Source organism: Pieris napi, chromosome Z (genome assembly GCF_905475465.1).
Source record: "Pieris napi chromosome Z, ilPieNapi1.2, whole genome shotgun sequence".
In the NCBI taxonomy this organism is placed as follows: domain Eukaryota; kingdom Metazoa; phylum Arthropoda; class Insecta; order Lepidoptera; family Pieridae; genus Pieris; species Pieris napi.
In genome coordinates, this window is record NC_062259.1 from 8,620,922 (window position 1) to 8,643,748 (window position 22,827).

The window sequence follows — 22,827 nt, forward strand, 5'->3', positions numbered from 1 at the left end:
TTTTCTATCTATATGCGTCATGACCCAAAATTCACCAATGTATCACTTAGGTACGACATACTTGCTCATAAAGAAATACCAACAACTAAAAACCTATCAAAAACAGTCTTGAAATTAATTTAATTATTTTTCTTCAATTTATACTTACAAAAAGTCCGACGAAGCTGCAAAAGTATTCCCACACAGGGACGCGTTTTATTGCTTGAGAAATAAAAAAAAATTAAAAATTACCATCTTTTTACGACACTTACAAGGCAACTTAGCGAGTTTTCCCCGTCCTTGGTTTCATTAGAGCTTCCCAGAGCTAATTAATTTTTCGACTCTAAATTAAACAGAACCGAATGATGTCCATTCGTGCGGAAATTGCAAAAATTATGGGGATTTTTATTAATCATAAGCTCGTTTTTTAATTTAAAAGTTACCAAATTCATTGCATACTTTTATAACGAAATTTTGATTAGGTGACTATAATTAAAGCAATACGTAGTGTACATATTTATAGCGATAGGTATGATTAAAATTTAAATGTATAAAATCACGGAGCTTAAAGCACTTAGAGGATATACAGAATTATTTCATCTCACGCTTAATTCGTTCTGGGATGTAGTTTGGTACGAAACTAATTAAGGAAACTTTTCGGATTATCCCAGTTTTTCCACTCGAAACGACCAACGCGTGATGAAATCACTCTCCCCTTTTTGTATTCATGGAACGAGTGGTCGAGAGGGCGATCAACACCGCAGTTGTGGGTCTCGGTACGATGGTCACTCCGAGGACTTTTTCGCCCATTTATTTAGTGTTACTTGATCGCCGTATTTCGAACTCAGGCCCCCACAGACAGTGAGATATTCACCAATTTGGTTCCACTAAATTTGTTTTGTTAACAACTAGTTAACGCTTACTAAGAAATATTAGTTTCTTGTGTAGATTTGGATTATCAGGTTGGGTATCAGCAAATGTTTTTGTAGCAGTTTAAAATCAAGAATAAGGAGATTCATTATATTTAGTTCGTTCGACTTTCGTTGTTTTGCATCATAAGATGTGATTTAATTTAAATTTAATTTGAGAACATAATAACAAATCAGTAAATATTTTTTTAGAATATAAATCTATTCAAGTTTTCAAGATAAAATAGGGAAAAAAAGAAAACAAAAAAGATTAAACATACCTAATCAACTAATGATTAGGTATGTTCAAATGTGCAGCGCATTTCCCGACGACAAGCTATGAAATCAAGTAATCAGTAGATCAATTAACGTAATGTTGTACTGTGTGTACATTGTTAAAGTACAAACGTAAGCCTTAAAAGAAAATTGTGGAAGTGGATACATATAAAACACGTTACTTTTGTAAAAAAACAAAAGAAAATTCAGCAGAATGCTTGCCATAAATTGTGCGCCTCGCGGGAATTGTACCGTTTGCATACTCACGGAGTCGAGTGTCTATATTTTAAAGTTATTTCCACTCGTATACAGCTAAATTTGGCATACGTTTATCCTGGACTGAATCGTGGACGTAATCGTATTATTATTAACCCGGTTTTAATCTAAAACTTCCATTAATAGATATAAGAACTTTATGTAATAGAGCAATTTTGATTTTTCCAAAAAATACCTGTATGAGATGAAATTATCAAGAGTCCTGAAGGCAAGACCACTATAATCTACGAAACACGAAGTATTAATATTTGCTAAATACAAATTGAACCAAAAAAATTGAGAAGTATGATAAGAAATCTGTTTTCGTGTGATACACATTATATATTATGAGGATCATAATGGGGCCAATAAAACAGATTTTGTAAATTATCGGATTGTAATACGAATAAATAATATTTAATCGATACATTACTTCATGCTCCTAAATGTCACATAGTATATAAAATCACGCAAGCCATCAAACATTCTTCTTTCATGATTAATTTCTTTGGCGAAACCATGTAGGGGTATTTTTGAACCAATTTATTTATGCCGTATAAAATCCTTAACTAGTTAAAGAATATTATTTATAAGTATTTACAAAACGTACCAGCAAATATGGCACACAAAGGCAAACAAAATAACTCGTATGGTAGAATTAAAGGACTTATCATAATTAATCTAAGTACGAAATGCTGGAAATATTAAAAACACTTAAGTACCTATTAATAATTTACGATACATCTGACCTATTTTCATTTTAAATATCAATTACGACAAATATTATTCATGTGCATTCGCTATACATACATATTATAAAACGCAGAGATAATTTTACAATTGACAGTAATAGCTGCAATTTTCTTATTTCAACTTGTTGTTTCTATATTTGTGCCAATTGATTGATTGCAGTTGTTTCTCGATCGAACATTATTAATACTCGTACAATATGCTTTATCTCATTTATAAAATTGAAATACACGTAACATATGGTCATTGTATGTCGTAAATTATTAAATGTAAATAAAATCTATCTAAAATTGACTGGTCTGCTCGGACGTTCAGTGGGTTCAAGTACGATTCTCTTAAAGCAACCCTCCGGGAGTTGATCTAAGATATCCTTGATGTTGTTCACCTCGCCACTTAGGTGAATATGCTCATCTTGGTACTGTTTTATCCATCTGCAAAACAATTGTAATTTAAAAGAAAATGCTTTATTATAGTAAAGAGAAATATAAGTTTGCTGTTTACCTTTGATGGTTATTTTTAGCCTCCGTTAACGCCTTAATCTTTCCCTCTAGATCTTGTACTTGAAGCGCCTTTTCGGCTTCATCTAAGCTCTTCTCTGTAGAAACAACGATATATTATGTAATAAAATGTTATCAAAGATTATATTAATATTTATTTTGAAGTAATCTTTTTTAACTTACGTAGTCGATCGAGAGCTTCATCATCTAACGTTGGCAGGTTTTGTAATTCCTCCGTGATAACTTTAAGATCTTCGAGCCCTTTTGTTACTTGCTTTTCAGCTTCTCTTGCATCTGTGTTTGCTTGACCAACCTAAGATATATTTTTAATAAAATACTGTTTTTATTTATTACATATTTTACCTTTAAAGCATTCCGGATTTTGTTACCTTCATTTTAGCATCTCTTGTTAGTTGCATGTTTTCTTCGGCGTGTTTTTCTAATGTTTCTATTTGTTGAGCTGTTCCCTTTACACGGGCTGTAAATAAATACAAATTTTAGTTATATAGCTATTAAAACTCGTCGTTATGAAGTCAAGAACTATTTGAAACTTACTGGATAATTTTTCAGCTTCATCACGTAACTTTCCTGCTTCTGTTCGCGAAGTAGAAGCTTTCTTTCGGATATCGTGAGCGGCCTTAAAGATAAGTGCGTCATGGTTAGTAGTTAGAACCGTACATAATACTACCGTAAACTAAATAATAAGAAATCACATATCGATACAACCTAATTAGGCCCTACCTCGGATGCTTTATCCGCGTATTCCTTTTGTGCCTGCTGCGCCAAGTCTCTAGCTTCTTTGGCCTTGTCGCTTGCTGTGTTTAATTCTTCAATAATACTCGAAATACTTTCTTCAGCCGCCGCTACTTTTGATTGAACTTCTGGGATATCGTGAGTTGCTAGTTCAGCTAACTGCCGTGATTCAGTTACTTGGTCACTGAACTCTGCAAAAGAATTTTAATTACTTTTTTAGATTTAATTCAAACTATACTAAGAGCAGATAATAAATTGTATTACCTTTAAGTGTTTGGTAAATTTCATTTGCATCTTTCAAAGTAGCTTTGGTAAGTTCAACGTCATTTTTAGCCTGTGCCTGTATTTCATCTAATTTTGCCAAGAGATCGTTTATTTCATCCTGGCGATGTAAGCCTTGATCCAACAGGTTTTTACCATGCTGAACAGCATCTGCTATAGCTCGTAGTGTTTCTTGATTATTGGCTATGAGTTGATCTAATTCTGCAGATTTTTCTTCGATCTAAAATTGTATTTAAATATGGGGTTTTAAAAGTGAGTTAATGAAAAGTTACAGTACAAAATATTTAATATAAATTAAAAGAAACAAATTAAGTACATACAGTCCTATTCATCTCCATTGAGTCCTGATGTAGTTTGCTGAGTTTTATATCAGGTAGTAATGTTGTATTAACTTCGGCATATAGTCCAAGTGCTTCTTCGTATACAGTTTTAGCACGTTTCAGAGCCTGATCGGCTAATTCTGTCATACTACCCAATTTTCCTGCAGCCGAATTGAGCTCATTTGCTAACATTTGAACTTCATTACTAAAAAAATATTAATTTTATTATTTTAGTTAACATTAAAAGATATCTATCTTGATTTAAATCAAAGATACATACCTGATATTAGCTTGTTTCGTAATTCCATCTTTTGCAATTTGGTACGCCGCTATTGATGTGTTAAATGCTTTTTCTGCTATATCCTTTATATTCTTTGCCTCATTTTCTAATTTTTCAGCCAATAAACGAGATTCTTTAGCTAAAGCTGACATATCCACAGATTGTTTACCAAACTGATCAGATCTGTTTCGAGCTTTAGATAGAGCCGCTGCTCCTTCACCATCAAGATATTCCATTGCACTCTAAATATGAAAATTGTTGTTACATTACGTCAATTCAAAATCGGTTATTACAAATCCAAAAACAGAAATGTTAGATACTGGTTAATTTTGTAGATGTTTGTTTAAAATATGCTATAGAAATATATATAAACTTGGTACATCCCGCCATACTCACATTAATTTCCTTCTGTGCTGCCTCAATGATATCTTCGGCTTTGGAAACATTTCCTTTACTCTTTTCTACGGATTCATTGCCTTCGTAACTTTCATCTTCTATTTTATAAAGCATGTTCCTGAAACCCAATATTGTATTGTACTTATTTTTAGTTGGTTTTTGATCACTTTCTTTGTCGATGAAAATTAAAGCTGTGTTTTTTAATAATTACATTTTCTAAGTATTAAAGTAATAGTGCATTAGCGAAACAATTTAAAATATTTAGAGTCTGTTTCACATTGTATGGATAAAGTACCAAATAGCTATGCAACACATAAATTATTTGTAAGATAAATTGTGCTATTTGACATTCATCGGACTCATAGCCTATGATGGACTTTATGTGACGAATAGCGCAATCTGACAGTCGTGAAACGCAACAATAGTGTTAATCCTACCAATCTATATATATAAAAGAAAGTCGTGTTTGTTACAACACTTATAACTCGAGAACGGCTGGACCGATTGCCATCGTTTTTGATTTGTTGGATTTGTTTCCGTCCCGAATAGCAGAATAAGCAATAAAATATCGGATAAGTTATCGAATAACAATAAATTAATTAATTAATTTTACGAATGCAAATCCAGATGGTGCCATCTGTTGACAAAACTACGCATCATTTTACGTCGAATTCGTGTCAGTTCAAGAAATTCCGATCTTGAGGTGAATGAGGAGATGCATAAATAATAACCATGCTTTGATCCTGATCAAAAGATGTTGGATATCAGAAAGTGCTTAACATGCAGTATCGCCATATTGACGCTAGAGAGAAGATGCGTAATGTGTAAAACTGCCATTCTTCTTTCGCAATGGCAAGCAATAAAACATTTCTGTATTTGCAAAAAAGTTCTATTAATGTAATACTTAACATTAATGAAATCCTAAAATAAGTTAAATTAAAGTAACAACGATATTATAAGGTTGTAGGGCGGAACGAAGTTAGCCAGGTCAGCTAGTAAGTAATAAATAGCTAATTTGGAACTTATGTAGAACTAATCCGTACATTGTGAAACAGACCCTTAGTATCAATAAATACCAGTCAGTCCGACAAAAGTTTACCTGACATCGGACAATCGATCGGCAAGTTCGGCTAAATTACTCGTTAAACTAGTTCCTGGGCCATTTCCAAGTTGAGCCTGAGCTTCTTCCATAAGCCTCATTATTTCTCCTCTTACGCGTTGCAATTCTTTATCGAAATCGGCGTTCTCAACAACTGTTGGGGCTTTAGAGATTTTGGCTAATATCTGTAAGTTTTACTATATTATGTACGGTAACAGGTATGTAGCTACATAATGGTGAGTGTAAAATAAATGAAAAACACAACAATATTTATTACATACTCATACTTGGAGAATGTGTTTTACTTACATCGTCTAACTCTTTAAGTTGCTTTCTGTGTTGATTAACAGCATCTTGAACGAGATTATAACAAGCCGGACAGTCCTCACAGCCTTGACCATCAGCTCGTCGTCGTTTATTTTCCATACACCTGCATAATTAGTATTAATATAAAGTTAAGATATCGTATGATTTTTGGATTAATATTTGTCATATATAGCGTAAATTGCTTATGTTATTGACGGATTCTGGCATAGAACAGACTACTGTCTCATTAAATTTTGTTCAAGTCTGGAGATTATTTTGGGCATTTCTTTAATATCTTAAACAATGAATAAAAAAAACCTTAAATGATGTTTAACTTATATTCTAAATACAAACTAAATATGCCTAAAGTAATAAATATTTAGTCCAATACTTAATATCTATCAGCAAATGATTATTTATTTATTTATCAAAACCCCTCTATTTTTTTTCAATAGTGGCGTTCTCTAGCGGTTCTAATCTTCAACAATAATGTTGTAACTAAACTACAGATAGGTTTTTATCACAGCGTAAACAAAATTTAATAGTACAAATGAGTACTTCTTATCTTGTATATAACGTACCTATCACATCGCCGACCTTCAACATTTTCTTGACAGGAACATTGTCCAAACTTGTCGCATTGGTAATCTGTTGAACCCCACTCGTCACAATCACAGTCACGACAGCCCTCTACCGAGAAACCGTAGTGATAAGCGAGACAACGGTCGCAGTGAATCCTAAAAAAAAAACGTAATTATCAGAAATACTTCAACATTTATTTCGTTAAGTATGTACAATATTATGAATATATTTACCCATCGATACCAGGCTTGCAGTAACATTGACCAGTTGCGGCGTCACAAGATGTATTATAAGAACCTTCAAGGTTGCAATCACATGGTTTGCATCCCTCGCCTGAATTAATGTTGTAGTAGCCGTCCTAAAAATAAAAACGGTAAATAATTTATTTAGAATAGCGCCATCTATTGTAATCTACATTAGGCAAGTCGTGCTATGTTTGTGAAAACCGTCGTAGCGATGCGCCCTTAAGGTTGCTACTTATGTTAAAAATCTAATCAATAGTTATTTTGTAAACTCGAAACTAAGGTTATCTATGTAACTGATTTGACTTGAATTTACGCATAAAGAATTACGGCTTGTTATTGATTTTGGGGGTCACTGACTAACAACTGAATTTCTCAACAAAAAAATGGCGGTAGGATATTAGATTATTAGACCCCTGCGCCCCCGTATATAAAAATGCTTAAACACTAAATAAGTCAAACTGTACCATTTAAACTCGTCTCATCGAGAATGCAAAGAGATAGATCATTTTTTATGAATTGGGTTATCCTACAAGTATGTTCGTCGATAACAAAAACAAACATATTTTATTTCTAAACTACTTATGTTGGTTTCTAATTTGATATATTTTTTATTGTTTTTGTTCTATGTCACCCCAAGATAGTAGTCAGTGTCCCATTTTTGATTAAAGTTATTGTGTTCGTATTTCTTTTATATAAATATGTTTATGTGCTTCAAATAAATGCCTTTTCTGTATGTTAATAATGAACCAAAATTGTGATAACATTCAATTTTATTCAAACGCAAATATAACTCGTTAAGTGATATTTTTTGAAGTCTTATATTTTAGAGACACAATCCAATGTTGAAACTGACTTACTTCACATTTATCACAATTTCTGCCTATAACATGGGACCTGCAGGAGCAGAAACCTGTTAGACCATCGCATTGCGGCGGGCCCTCTGGACTCTCCAAAGTTCCAGCTTCATGACATTCGCAAGGCTTACAATCACCCTTCTCGTTTTGATCAAGCGCATCTCCATAATAACCTGATCATAATAAAAGGTATTAAATCGCTGCCCTAAAAACTAATTAGAGTTTTTAATTAACAATTACAAGGAATTCTTCAGTTCCAGAGGAAACAATGCTTAACTAATTGCCAATTTAACTTGTTGGTATAAGGTTCTTTCAGGATTGAATTTATTTAAAAGTATATAACATTATTATCACTTTCGTGGATTACTTAGTACGATACATTCACAATGCCGAATAAACCGGAAGTCCCGGGTTCGTTTATCTAGCTTTCAAAAATGATTAATATAGGCTATTTGGCAAGATTATTTACTAGTAATATTATGAATCAAAAGGTTTCTTTAGCCAAGATGGCGTTGCAGTGCACAAAACTCTCCTTTAACATAATAACTTAATACAAAATATGATTTTTTTTTATTGTAACAAAAAAAAAAATTGCTTTTATCATATTACCTAGAAGTTTTCATATTTCACACATAATTATTTATTAAAAATATTCCCAACTATTACTGCGCCTATTTTAGAAAAAAACAAGATTGATAAATAATTAATGATTGTTCATGTAGTCCATATCGCTTTCAAAGTCCCGTTTAGATTACTCTCAATAACACTTTTGAATGAATTGAATTTGTCTACCCGATACCCTATTGAGAAGTTGGACTCGAATACAATATATATTGTTGGCTAGTACTTACCACTTAAACATTTATCACAGTGATCCCCTGCCGTATTATAAATGCACTTAAGACATTCTCCAGAAGTCCTGTTACAATTCCCAACCGCATTCAGGTCCACGTTACCGTTACATTGGCATTCTTCACACGGTGTGGGAGGTCCAAACTGGCCAGTAGGGTCACCAAAATGTCCGTCAGCACAAACTTCACACCTTGGACCTATTGAAAGCAAATTTTATATGTATTAGATTAGCCTACATAGAAATTTAGCACTTAACACAAATTATTATTTTAATCAATTACGTAAATGTAAATAAATAGATTTAAAAAAAAAAACATTTTTGAAGTGAAACTTCTTTATCGGGGTTGGAAAAAAATTTAGTGTAACATTTTTTCGTTACGTCACGTTTTTCGGTTACGCGCCATGTTCCTTTTTGAAGTCAAACTTCTTTATCGGCGTTGGAATAAAATATACCGTCACATTATTTATTATGCTTAATATTTTAATGACAATTAAATTCATTAAATTCCTAACATATCTTCCTTTTTCCGTCCCTCTAAGTATCGGAAATCTAAACTTTTAGATTTGTATAAATATGATCAACACTTCAAGATTAGTTTGCCACTGAAGTTTCACTTCTGACATGTGTACTTTGTACACACACACTTTTTATTTATTATGTGCGGTAAGTTATAAATTTATGCAAGCATGAGTTTTGTGTGGGTTAAAACTATCCTTACCGGCGTAACCAACTGGACAGTCGGTACATACGATGCTTTGGTCCATCAATTGGATACATCCACTGTCTTTAGGACATGGACACGGTTTACAATCATCTGCTGTGCCAGAAATGGCATTTCCGTAAAACCCTTTTGCACATAGTTCACAATTGCTTCCAGTTGTGTTGTGTTTACAGATACAAAAACCTAAAGTAGAAACACTTGTGTTATTGCACATTATTGGTTCAGTTCACATCAGTTATCTATTAATCTAATATTTTTAGCTTGAATGTCTAGAATTAGGTATTTTATTTATCGAAAACGTATTGTAAATAAGGATATAGGTCGGATATATCTTAGGCATGCAAATCGTATCTCTCGGAATTTTATAAGCGGGGTAAAGTAGGTATATAAATAGTTCAATACTATACCAGTAGCTGTGTCGCAAATGTGAGCATGGCCGTTACAATCACAGGGTATACATGCGGAATAAGGGCCTCCGTTAGCTGGTTCGTGTTTAAATCCTGGAGCACATTCCTCACAATAGTCACCAACATATGCTTTAGGGCACGAACATTTCTCCACCCAATTCGCTGGTGCAGAACCTTTCTCTCGTCCAATCTTCGCTGTGTCCAGTTTGAAATTCATAAGGTACCCTTGGCCACCTTTATTGTAAGTTCCCCTTATTTTTATAGCCGTTAGGTTCTGTAGAATTGACATGAATTCGAAATTGGTTAAAGTCGGGGTCCAGCCATATCTAGGGTCCTCGTGAAGCCGAAACTTGTACTCGCGCTCCTGTAACAATGTAATTAAATTATTAATTACATAAAACACTATTCGCTAAGTGAGCCATCGCATAGTTTTCGCACAGCGATTTAAATTAAATTACCTGATCGGCTGGTTCAGGGTTATTCTGGCTATAGATATTAACTGATACAGAACTTTGCGCGCCCTCCAGTATAATATCTTGTGAAGATGGATAACCTCTATTTTCACCTAGACGCAGCGTGAATTTTAAATCGTGGTTATAAGATGCGCGTTGATCCCCAAGGAATTGATTAGATGCAACGAAGTAAACAACTTCAGATCCTTTAGAGCTGATAGCTAAAACATATTAATTACAAATCAGAAATTAAAATTCTCAGTTTTATAACTTTAAAGATTGGGAAGAGCAATGTGTGAGCAATTCACAATTATGAAATTTCAATACTTAGCAACTAATTAATTTGAAAGGTATATGCTTATGCTTAATGCTTGGGCGTACTTCAAAATATCCCTTATCATTTAAATACTTTATTAATTTATTAACACTTCGTTGAATTACAATATAAAAATTGAACATAATTAAATGAAAAGGAGAGCAACCGGCGGTCTTATCGCTTTCGAGCGATCTCTTCCGGGCAATCACTGTGTCAATAAAAAATGTATTAAATTAGATAAGGTAGCCTACCAGAAGGGCAAAAATACATATTATATATAGTTATTAAGCAAAAAAACTGATCAGGAACAAAAAACAAACTATACTAATAAAGGATGCATGAAAAATAAAAAGTGCACATGAATCACGATAATTTAACATCAGTCTCACGTCAGTTAGTAGTTAGTACGAAAGTTAGGGATACGATGTGGACGGATAATATTTGTACTGAAGAAATTTAAAGGAAGATAGGGAAGGAGCTAAGCGAATAGGGACGGGAAGTGAATTCCATATCTTAACTGCAGAGACCTTAAAGAATCCACCAAGAAGAGAGTTATGAGATAGGATTTCAAGGATATAGTTTTCGGAAGAGAATAAGCTATAGTTACCTATATTTTGTGTATTAGCATTAAATTGAAGTTGGGTTGTTTTCCTGTCACTTGTTTCTGCAGACCATTTTTCGGCATCCCGAATGAAATGAGCGCTAAGCTCGTGCGCTTGGTATTTTGGTGCCGAACTACACTGCGAGGAATGTCCGAAACAGAAGCACGGCGTACACCCAAATTCATTATTGAGATCCAAATTAAAATAACCAGGTTTACATCTGGAACAAAAAAAAAATCTTTGAACACTCAATTTCTAATAACTTATACTTAATATACTCTTCGACTACTAATTCGTTACCATGGTTACCATTCCTCTAACAGGAAACTGTGGTACCGAAGTTTTTAAAAATAATTTGTGAATCTTCGTTTTGAACCTTGTTAAGATAACACTACAGATTTTGTCAACTTGCATATTGTTACAGTTTAATATGAGATGAAATGTAATTTCAAAGATACAGTCTAGCTCTAATTAACCAATGAAATATTCGTTAAAAAAACTTACTCTCGACATTGCTTGCCTTCGACATTTTCTTTGCACAAACAAATGCCGGTAGTTGGGTCACATTGCGGCATGTTGCTGTAACTGCCAGATTCATTGCAGCCACACGGCTTGCATCCTTGATTCGTGAAGTCGTAGTGATTTGGTGCGCACATGTCGCACTTTTCTCCAGTCACTCCGGGCTTGCATTGACACTTGCCTTGAGCATTACATTGCAAGCTGCGAGATCCTAAAATAATTTTATTTATTTATTTATAAAACATATATAGTAACAAATTGACACACAGCTGAGTGCAGTCGACGTTAAAATAGTATATCAAATGATTTCCAAAGTGATTATAAAAATAAAAAAATGACAATTTTTAACCGACTTCAAAAACCTGTTAAATTTTATTGTTTTGTATTATCAGTGTTCACATATCATAATGCTGTCTGTGGACCCATCTAGACGATTGAACAGAATGATGTAGCAGCTAAATTAATCCTCTCAGATTAGCGCCGCCACCCCATCGTTGTTCGCTTATAAATTTCTCTGTTATTAACCCACATATCTATGTGTGTGTATATTCGGTTACAGAATAAGCGTTACAGTATGTATAGAGTGATAACAAAGCTATAATTCATAGTTTCTACGACTTATATTTCGTAGCGTTGTGTCTTATTTGGACCTATGTTATTTCTATTATCTGGTTTTTTATTTATTTATTTCGTAATCCTACTGCTAACATAAATTATATATAACAAAAAAAAATATACTAAAGATATATCAAAAGATGTAATACTTAATATATACAAAAAGGTTTCAAACATTTGCATAAGGATAAAATCAATAAAATTTTAAAAATACACTTAACTAATTAATACCTAGTTTGGCTGTGATGTGTGATGGTGTGAATGTGTACATGAGGGTGTGTCTGTGGGGTGTGCTCCTGATGCAGGATATTTATTATGCATATTCCATAGCTTAAACAAGTTGAGGGTTAAAAAGTGGCCGTTGTAGGTCCGGCCTGCGCCATATAAATGAGGTGTTTGCATAGGTGGTGATATGAGAAACGTGGACAAGATCAGTTATTTGTGACTGACACATTTAGTCGATTGAGCACGTTGATTTTCTAACGATTATTACCTACGCCGCAAAAACAAATTATGAATTCAAAATACATTTGTGCACAGCCGGAACACGGTAATAATCTAACTTGAAATTGAAGTCAATATGAACACACCTGTAGGGTTACAATTACAGGGCATGCAGATATCCTCAGTGCCTTGGAAGAAGTTCTCCTTACAACGTTCACAATTTGCACCATCCCTGTTCTCAGCACAATCCATACAGTGCCCACCATGCCCAGTGCGCTCATACAAATCCTTGTCGAAGTAACACTTGTTCGAAAATCCGTTACAATTGCACGCTGCAAAATAATCATAGAAAAAGGTTATGATGTACTTTCAACAATATCGCATTTTATACATTCGCAAAGTTTATATAACGATGTGTTGATTTAATTATAAAATCTAAATGCTTTATCAGACATTTTTTGTTGAAAGCCGCGACAGATATAAAATTATGCATAGCCCGACGGATACAACTGAAAAGATTGAAGATAAAACTGAAGCATTGTTAAATACACCATAACACAAAATTAAACAGACGCCATTGGGAGGAAAATAATGAATTTTTTTTGCTAGTTGTTGCGAATTATAAATATTTGGAGTTGGATAGGGTACTCTTTCGCTTCTATTTAAACAATTTATTAATAATTACAATATTTACATATATTAATAAATTCGCTTATGCACTTCTGCCAACACCTTCGCATCAAAATAGCTCTAGTAGAAATTACAATTGTTCACAAAATGTTCGACAATTAGGATTGTACGTGGATAGTGATGAAACATAACTCAATCTGAGATGATTGAAGACGAAACCAACATCGAAACAGGCAATAATTACCAAAGTATTTAATTAGTATAAATAATGCGTTATATGAAACCTCGGCAACAGAATATAACTGAATACTTTATGATTCCTGAAGTAATAACAGTCGCTTTTGCAAAACATCGCATATTTTTTATTGTCTTTAATATAATGTGGAAAAATATAAGCCACGCTAGACGAAGTTCATAAAACATTTACTAGCAGTGAGAATTAAAAAATACGTATAGCTCAGAAAGCAAAAATTAAAAAAAAAACTTGAATAAAGGTACAAACCTTGACACTCGTGAACGTTTGTGGGTGAAGCGCGACCCCAAGGTGCATCATTGTAGAAATCTAAACATTTTTCACACTCTCGCCCAGCTGTATTATGCTCACATCTGTGGAAGAATAAAAAATATATTAATATTAGTACAACACATTTATATCTAATCTGCGAATTGAATTTCTAATTATGAATAAGTATAAAAAATAACTGTGTAACTATTATTTAAAGATCAATCGGGTTTTTTTGAAACACGTGAAACAAATTTGCAATATTTTAGCATTTTCCATTCTTAAATTAGCACACATAAGTACCGATATGGTACTAGTATGGTAAAATTTTTATTGTTTAGTTTTTTTTTTTTTTTCGGATTATTACATCGTCATCGATCTTTGACAGGTGCGCAAAATTTGAATAAAATCTGTCCGTTTAAAGTGGGTCAAAATCGAGTCCGAAGGAGTCGGTTACATACATACTTACATACATACATACATACAGGTGAAGCTAATATAAAGCGTGTAAAAATGTATGTACTACCATACATAGTATGGTATGGTTAGTGATGTGTGAAACTGCGCGAGGCATAATCGCTTCTTTTATCACGTTTACCCATTCCTGAAATTATTCTACCAAGTCCTCTGTTCTTTCCCAACCAGAGCATAATAATTAACATCTGCTGAATAATATGAACTGCATTCAGTTTAAGCGCATTTAATTATGTGAATGACATATACCTGCAATATCTCGCCCGAGTTCCATCTGGGAGCTCATGGGTGTCGCATACCGAGGCGTGGCCGTTACATTTGCAACGGGCTCCGACCGCTACATCGGCAATGGCATACCAATACGATTGTAATACTTGAGTGTCACCGAATATTTCATCTCCAAATGTGTTCAGGCGGTCCAATGAGATGCGCAAATCTGTCGCCGTTACCCATTCCTAAAATTATGTTCATACAAATAGTCTGTAGAATTTGTTTTATCTTACAATCTTTATATATAGGCCTATTAACTTGAATTTTTTAACATTTAGAAAAACACAATAGAAATTGCTATTACAGCCGTTTAAATCAAAGGCTTTGTAAGTGGCCATTCTAAAAATACCACATTCTTTATTCACAAACGTATTAGCATTTTAAATTATTTATTGTTCCGCCTTCACTCTTGTATCTCTTTGAAAATAAAAATTTCCTTCTGTCTGTAATTAGCTTACAATACGTTATAAAAATATCGTTTTATTTTTATCAAAGCAAAATTAAGCAAATATTAATGGTTATATTTATTTTTTATATTGCTTATTCTGTAAACCCTTACCTGTAATTCTGGACTACTATCAAATGTGTAGGCTGAGGGTCTACCCTCGAGTGTGGAGAACAGAACATTACCACCCGACAGCGGTGATATATCGGAATATTCGCTGGTACAAAGCGCTCTTGTTTCGGCTCCCATTTCTGCGGCACGTTGTTCCAAAACACCATATGTATCACGGCATGACGCACTAAAAATATCCATATTTATTCATGTAAATTCTGGCACCGATTATTGATACTGATTTGTAAACAATCAAGCGCTATATTATTTGTTTAGTACCAATTATAATAAAGGAGATTAGTAACTCTAATTGTAATTAAATTACTTAGCACATACTGGCATAACATATATTACTTACTAGCTGACCCGGCTAACTTCGTTCCGCCTTAATAATAATATCGTTGTTACTTCAGTTAAAATTATTTTAGGATTTCATTAAGGTGATAACTTTTTTTGCAAATAGAGAAATGTTTTATTGCTTGCCATTGCAAAAGAAGAATGGCAGTTTTACACATTAGGCCTCTTCTCTCTATCGCCAATATTGCGATACTGCATGTTAAAGCACTTTCTGCTTTACAACATTTTTTGATGAGGTAACACATGTTTTCGATCAAGATCAAAGCCTGGTTATGCATCTCCTCATTTACCTCAAGTTCGGAAATTCTTGAAGTGACACGAATTCGACGTAAAATGATGCGTAGTTTTGTCAACAAATGTCACCACATGCCGTGTGCATTCGTAAAATTAATTTATTTATTTATTGTTATTCGATAACTTATCCGATATTTTATTACTTATTCTGCTATTCGGAGTGGGGAAAAATCCATCAAAAAAGACATAACTAACATCGGTCCAGCCGATCTCGAGTTATAAGTGTTGTAACAAACACGACTTTCTTTTATATATATAGATTTAATTAATTAATTTACCTGAAGTACTGATATGGTTCCCAATCAGAGTCCTCACTTAGCTTTTTGTATATTGCAAAACTTTGAGGCCGGGGCGAATAGAATACAATTCTAACATATGTGATATCGTAAGCCTTTCCTGTGAATATAAATTAAATTTAGTATAGTTAAATCAATATTTTTTAAGTCCCAAAACCCAATGGAGCACGGGACTAATATTTATTTCCTATGGTTAAGTAAATCATTAAGTGCCTGGAAACCCGAAATAATTATTGTTTCGCCGAAAATTACGTGCGCAAACCGCAAATTCACGGAAATATATACATAATTTATATTATAGTGAGTTTTTTTTTCACTTGGAATCAGATAAACAAATTTATTAATAATGCTATCCCCTACAATATTGGTATATTTAGATAGTTTAAAATATTGTATGCACAAAAATACAATTGCAGCTTATGTATGGGCTGGACTGGTAGTACCAGTCACGGGGGTTTCAATAGTTAAGGTTAAGGTTTTAAATAAACTAATATTAATATATTGCTCACCTAAATGCAGAGTCAAATTGACTTGATTTGGGTACTGAATGCCTTCTTTCATAGTTTCTGATTGCCACCATGTCTGATTATCTTGCTCGTAATGGAGATCGGTGAGGTAATAGCTTGAAAACTGGTTGGATTGACAGTAATCACAGGACCTGTAATATTTAAACACATTAATATAATTTATTATTATTTAATTAATAAATATTGTATACCCTCCGCAACGTATTTTAAAAGTCTTCTTAACAACTTAACAATATCATATCCAGCTCAATTGTGACTTGTAATTCGTGTATTTTCTTATAGCATTTTGTATTGTGTCGAACCTTAAGATTAGCTTTAAGTGTTTTTTTATTTGATATTTTATTGTTGCTCGTAATTTTATTTTTATTAATATTATTATGGATTTCCTGCACCCATTTTTTACTATGGTTGCCTGAAGAGTTGCATCCCTAATAATTTATGTAATCTGTAAAATAAATACTAAATATATAGTGCAACGATTGTTATATGATATTGAATACTTATGCTGATCTCGTCTTATCGATCGTATTACTCGATTAATAAGTACATTCTTTATTATCTTCCTTATAATCTTCCCAAATAACAACTTCAAAAGGTTAATCCATTCTAGCGTTTGATTTTTAAACGCTAGAATGGATTAATATACGATGAACATGTGTTTTCAATAGTCGCGCAATTATTTACGTAATGTTAAACAAATTTTGTCCTATGTACATGAATTACATCAGCCTTGTCCATTTATTATAGTATTATTCTAGTTTATATTACATTACAATTTCGGTACCTATATAATTAATTGAAATATTTGTTACATGTACTCATAATTTTATATAAGTGAGAATGAGCATTACACAGGTTTCTGCTCTTTGACATGTTTGAGACATAAAATTATTTATTAGCTGTGTCCTATTAAACTCACTGGAGAAGTCTTTACTGCATTGAGTCACGTTTTCCACGAACACTCACATTGCAATAGTATAATATTGATATATGTTCGTTACCTTGATGAAGTTCCAGCTGAAGTCTGAATACAGTACATCTTCACACCATTATCACCGCATGTATTTGTCGCTTCCATCTGTACCATGAACGCAGCATTCTCAAACTCCGGAATACATCTCTGTATAACATAACATGAGCTTAGTTTCGTTTCATTTATAGACATTTTACAAGTCCTTGGGGTTTTGAAGTCGATTAAAAAGATAATTGGTTTTACATAGACAGAAAGAAATATTTTTCAAATGTAGGAACAATCATTTTTGTAAGCTAAATAAATAAAAACGCTCTTATTAGACGAAAACGAATGCGAAATTCAAGTTATAACGTGTGTGTGGTAAGCCTTGATAGTAGTATCCCATAAAAACATATTTAAATTAATAAAATATACACCTAAGACTTCTGTAACTTTTACCCACCCCTTAAAAATGCCGCACAATGATGTATACAGGAGTGTTGTTCTAAAATTTTTGACACATTCTGTATCCTTTCATTGATTTTATCACCAGGCAAGTAAGTTATCAGATTCGATTCCTTCAATCAATCAAATCAAAATACGTTTATTCAGATTAGATGCGTCTTAGGGCATGCTTATGAATGTCAAAAACGTTTACAAAGTTCGCGAAAGAGCAACACTACGCCATCCGTTCGCAAAACTACCAGGAGGCCTTGTTCTGAGAAGAACGGGCAAGAAACTCAGCAAGTTTTACCTACTAAAAGTAGTACAATACCTAACACTTACCAGGATATTTCTAATAGATTGACAATACGGAAACAGGTTTACGTTTCCCGTCTAGGTGGTAAGTAGTTTTGCCGCCAAAATAGTTCTACTATAAATAGCATGCCGCAGGACATTCACATCATCGTAGCTTGGCGGTTTTGCCGTTAATAGGGCACACAGGAGTTTATAATTACATATGTATATTATTTGTCCAATTTATTTATTCAGAAAATATGTCAATTAAATAATTAGAAAATTCAATCTATACTAAAGAAATATATGTTTTCTAAGTTCAAAAATTTAAATAATTATAAATAAACGATAAAAGTTATTGCAGATATGTCTTTAGCTATAGGTAGAAGTACAAAAATAATTTTTAAATAATACATTTGGTTTATAATTAATAATAATTACTACTTACTATTAAGAAATGAATTGCATAGGAAGTTAATAATATCCCTGTATAAAACCACGTGGCAAGCAAGTATTAAAAGAAAGTTATATATTATATATATATATGCATCAAACAGTGTTGACAATAAATAGCAAATACTGATTTAGCATAAGATCACATGGTAAGAAAGAAATTTTCAAGAAAAGTAAAAAAAATACGTTCTTGATACCTCTATCTTCGGTTTTTGAAGTCGTTTAAAAATTGTTATGAACAGCGAAGACGGGTAAATTTAAACCATATATTATAAGTGAGTAGTAGAGTACACCGTATGTGTGGAAATCACTTGAGCGGATACTTGTAAGCTCGAGATAAGTGCGTCGCAACTATACATGCGATGATAGTCTTAAATTTTGATTCATTAACGTTCTTATTTAAGTTAAATTTGATACGAATTGTGATGTGTTAACGGATGCGATGATAAGCGGGTTCCGCTGGCCCCCGATAACAAGACATTAGGCCACCAGAGTAAACGAACTCATTATAAGTATCAATGGACTTACGATGTTTAATTTGGACTATGATAACCCTAAGATGTAATCTAACGAATCGCTATTGTTAACGAAATAATGTATAGACATAAAATTAATTTTGTGATTTGTCTATATCAAAGGGATACATTTCATAGGTAGATTACATTCATAAATTATGAATGTAAACGGAGCTAAATTATAGAAATACGTGTGAAAAGAGTGCGGAGAAATTAACCTAAGTTAATACTAATTTTCAGTGTATGAAAAACGCAGGAACCTTTTAATACTCTTTCATCGTATATAATCTTATAAATATTTCAACGTAATCATTTATCATAGCAGGTCTCTCCCTGCATTATTCGTAAAACAAAGTACACAGAACTCGTATTGGTGTCAGACAATTTGTTAATTTTGCAATTATCACGATACGCTCAATACAAATTACCTGCCTGTGAAATATATCGGCAAATATAAGATGTAAACTTTCTTATGAGTCACGGGCGACATAGTATAAATTCATATAACTATACTAGTTATACCAAAAGAACACGGACGATAAAGTTTTAAAAGCTCCACTTTAATAAAAGGGTTTCACTCACTTGCGGCTGCCCGTCATTGTTATAGCAAGAAGCAAGTTTCTGCGATCCTATCCTGGGTGTGTGGTAGTAATCCTGCGCCGATGCTATAGCTACAAACGTTAGAAAGTGTATATAAATAAAAGTCCACGCCATTTTGTTAAAGCGCGTGGAGCTCGCGTCGACGCGCGTGCTGCCCGAACGAGCACTGACGCTCATCTTGTTTCACAACACTACGTCATAGATGAATTGAGAACAATCTGCCGAACAGGCTCCGGCCTCACAGAGACTAAAACAGTTTACGGCAGAACTAATGCAAACTTCTGGCTCTATAAAACTAATCACTAATCCTCAGGGCGAGATTAGACAAAGTATACTCATGTAATTGTTAACTCAAGTTATTTAATATAAAACACGTTAAAAAGATAATCAAGCTAACAAACAAGTTACTATTCTTGTATGAAACGTGTGGATTGCAAGACTAATATAACTTTATTTTATTTTCTGTTCAGTAAACGGTGAGAGGAACAATATCCAGCAGTGTACGAATCTTATTTTTTGGTTACCATAATTTAATAAAAAATTAACATACCCTTAGAATTGTAAACTCCCTTACTAAGGACGATTTACTTTTAAATTAAAATGCACTCTCGACCACACGTCACCACTTAAGATATTGCTTCCCAGATTGATTTCTAACTCAATTTAACTAAATTCGAAAAAAAAACATATTAATGTTTTAAACTGTATTGTTTTTAAATTCATTTACCTGCCAGACGCTTTTATACTCTTTGAGTCGTTGACGGAACGCATTTCTAAGCGCGGCGGCCTCAGCGACCGTTTTTTGTGAACGAACCTGAAAAGGCCCAAGCTTTTGTTTTCCGTCAGAATGCTACCATGTGCGGTCATTTGAAGAACAATGTCGTCTAATCATATATCTGCATGGCTCTTTAATGTTAAACATTTAAAATGTGAAAGAAATATGTTGATAAAGAAAAATATAAAACAGGAATTTTGGACGCGCAATACCAAAAAGGATTTTTTAAGAATTTTATATTTCTTGTCTTCTCTATCGCAAAAGTTCGAAACTCCTGGATAATAATAATATTATGTTAAATAAGTCATAGACTAGCAAGCACATTGAACACTTATTTATTTGCTTAGAAAAATATTTGTGTAACAAATACGGAAATATCTTTTCCGTTGTGGAATAAATATCTCCGCCACGGCTTGATGCGCGGAGTGCGTACATGACGTTCGATTCCGGTCGGTGAAACAATAAGTAAGAGACGGGCTGATCAACTATTTGCATATAAACAAGAAGGTATATGAAAAAAGAAAAGACTGCTCCAATCATTGTTCTATATGAAAATCATGCGTCAGATTTGGTTAATATTTTTTGCACGTGACCTAAGACTGGTGAAACACGCTATCTGCATAGCGTATTCACCATACCTTATTTTAATTACTTCACAGAAACTCGACAATAATTAATCTAAGTATTATATTGTTTTTAATTTAACAATAAAAGTCCTTTAAAGTATTCGAATCTCTCAGGCTAACGCTAGAGATGCTATGAAAATCTTATTCCACGCACTTGTTTTGACAGATCAGAAACGAGACTTAGCGCGATCTATCACTCCCGTATGTCATATGTTTCCTAACCAATTCGACTTTGGTCCTTCAAGAAAAGAGCGTACCAATTCTTAAAAGGCCGGCAACGCACTCGCGACCCCTCTGGCATTAAGAGCCACTTAACATCAGGCCTCCTGCCCGTTTACCACTGTCATACAAAAACAACAATAAATTTATGACGTAAACGGAGCCAGGATTATTTTAAACAGAAAGTTAGGTAATCTCTACGGGATTATTAATTGCAATTTTTTTATACAAACAAAAATTATTAAAATGTAGCTAATAATTACAATCAGTGAAGCATGCCAGCATACTGTGTTATCTCTTCCTTTTTTATAAATAGTTAACCCAGTTTACGAGACTTTATTTATTATACAAGAATATTGTCTTATTATATTTTGAGCTATTTTGTATGTGGTCAATTATTTCGTACATGTGTTAAGCATCTGTTGATACAATCTGCATTTTTAGAAGACGATTCTCATTGTTAAATTTGTACGGACCAAATTGTTTTAAACATCTGGGTAACAACTATGATTGTTATAAATCCTCGGAAGGTGCCAAGGTCATATGGTTCTTGTCTCAGTCAAGATATCCTCTCTGCTACTCAAAAATACTCAGAATGCCTTTGCACAGTACCGGAGAGCAAAGAACATATTATACTGTATTAGAAACTAGTTTCCTGAAACCTGGAGTTTCTATGCTAAATCTGGTATCAACACAGTCACATGGCGGTATGGCAAAAATATTATAGACTTATTGCCAATCTTTAGAACATAAGTTAGATCGCAAAAAATATTGGTGGCACTGTTTAAAACCCTTTATCGCAAAAGAGGCCCGAATTAGTTTCGCGGCAATGTATATAACGAGCTCTCTAGATGATAACACAATCGTTAAATATTTCAGTTCTACTAATAATAACAACTTATTATTAATCATAACTTATTATTAATAATTTTACGTTCAATAATATCACATATGTATTCGGTTTCGGCTACGATTTAACTCCTGTATGCTGATCATACTGTAAAGGCCGATTTACATTATCTTAGTGTTTAGGAGAGTGCTTTAGGATAGTACTTTAGTTGAAACATGTAAACGCTACGCTAAAGAACTTGCCTTTCAAGTTGTACTAAAGCACTCTCCTAAACACTAAGATAATGTAAATCGGCCTTTAAGGATTCCGTTGTCTAAATTCTGTTTTCTGAATAATTAATACTCTAGGGCAGGACTTACAAAATTGTAATGAAATGCCTTTAGCTGTTCGAAAAATATTGGACCATAATGATCTCTATAAAAATAATTTGCTAAAGCAAATTAAACATTAAAAAGTATTTGTACCTATCTCCATCAAGACAC

General features: G+C 33.3%; 1 protein-coding gene across 1 annotated transcript; it reads right to left on the bottom strand.

Moving 5' to 3' along the window:
• Positions 1-1,796: 1,796 nt before the first annotated feature.
• LOC125062316 (laminin subunit gamma-1) lies at positions 1,797-20,057 on the bottom strand. The gene is made up of 29 exons (XM_047668143.1): positions 19,858-20,057; positions 17,619-17,737; positions 16,600-16,748; positions 16,073-16,190; positions 15,147-15,330; positions 14,567-14,772; positions 13,844-13,947; positions 12,858-13,043; positions 11,638-11,863; positions 11,139-11,353; positions 10,222-10,436; positions 9,764-10,127; positions 9,354-9,539; positions 8,634-8,831; positions 7,786-7,955; positions 6,917-7,041; positions 6,683-6,838; positions 6,105-6,225; positions 5,796-5,980; positions 4,697-4,814; positions 4,301-4,542; positions 4,021-4,225; positions 3,683-3,920; positions 3,407-3,609; positions 3,221-3,302; positions 3,055-3,143; positions 2,849-2,978; positions 2,670-2,763; positions 1,797-2,599 (listed from the first exon to the last, which is right to left on the bottom strand). The coding sequence occupies exons 1-29, from the start codon at positions 20,050-20,052 to the stop codon at positions 2,449-2,451; spliced, it is 4,974 nt and encodes a 1,657-aa protein (XP_047524099.1). The 5' UTR covers positions 20,053-20,057; the 3' UTR covers positions 1,797-2,448.
• Between the last annotated feature and the right edge of the window lie 2,770 nt (positions 20,058-22,827).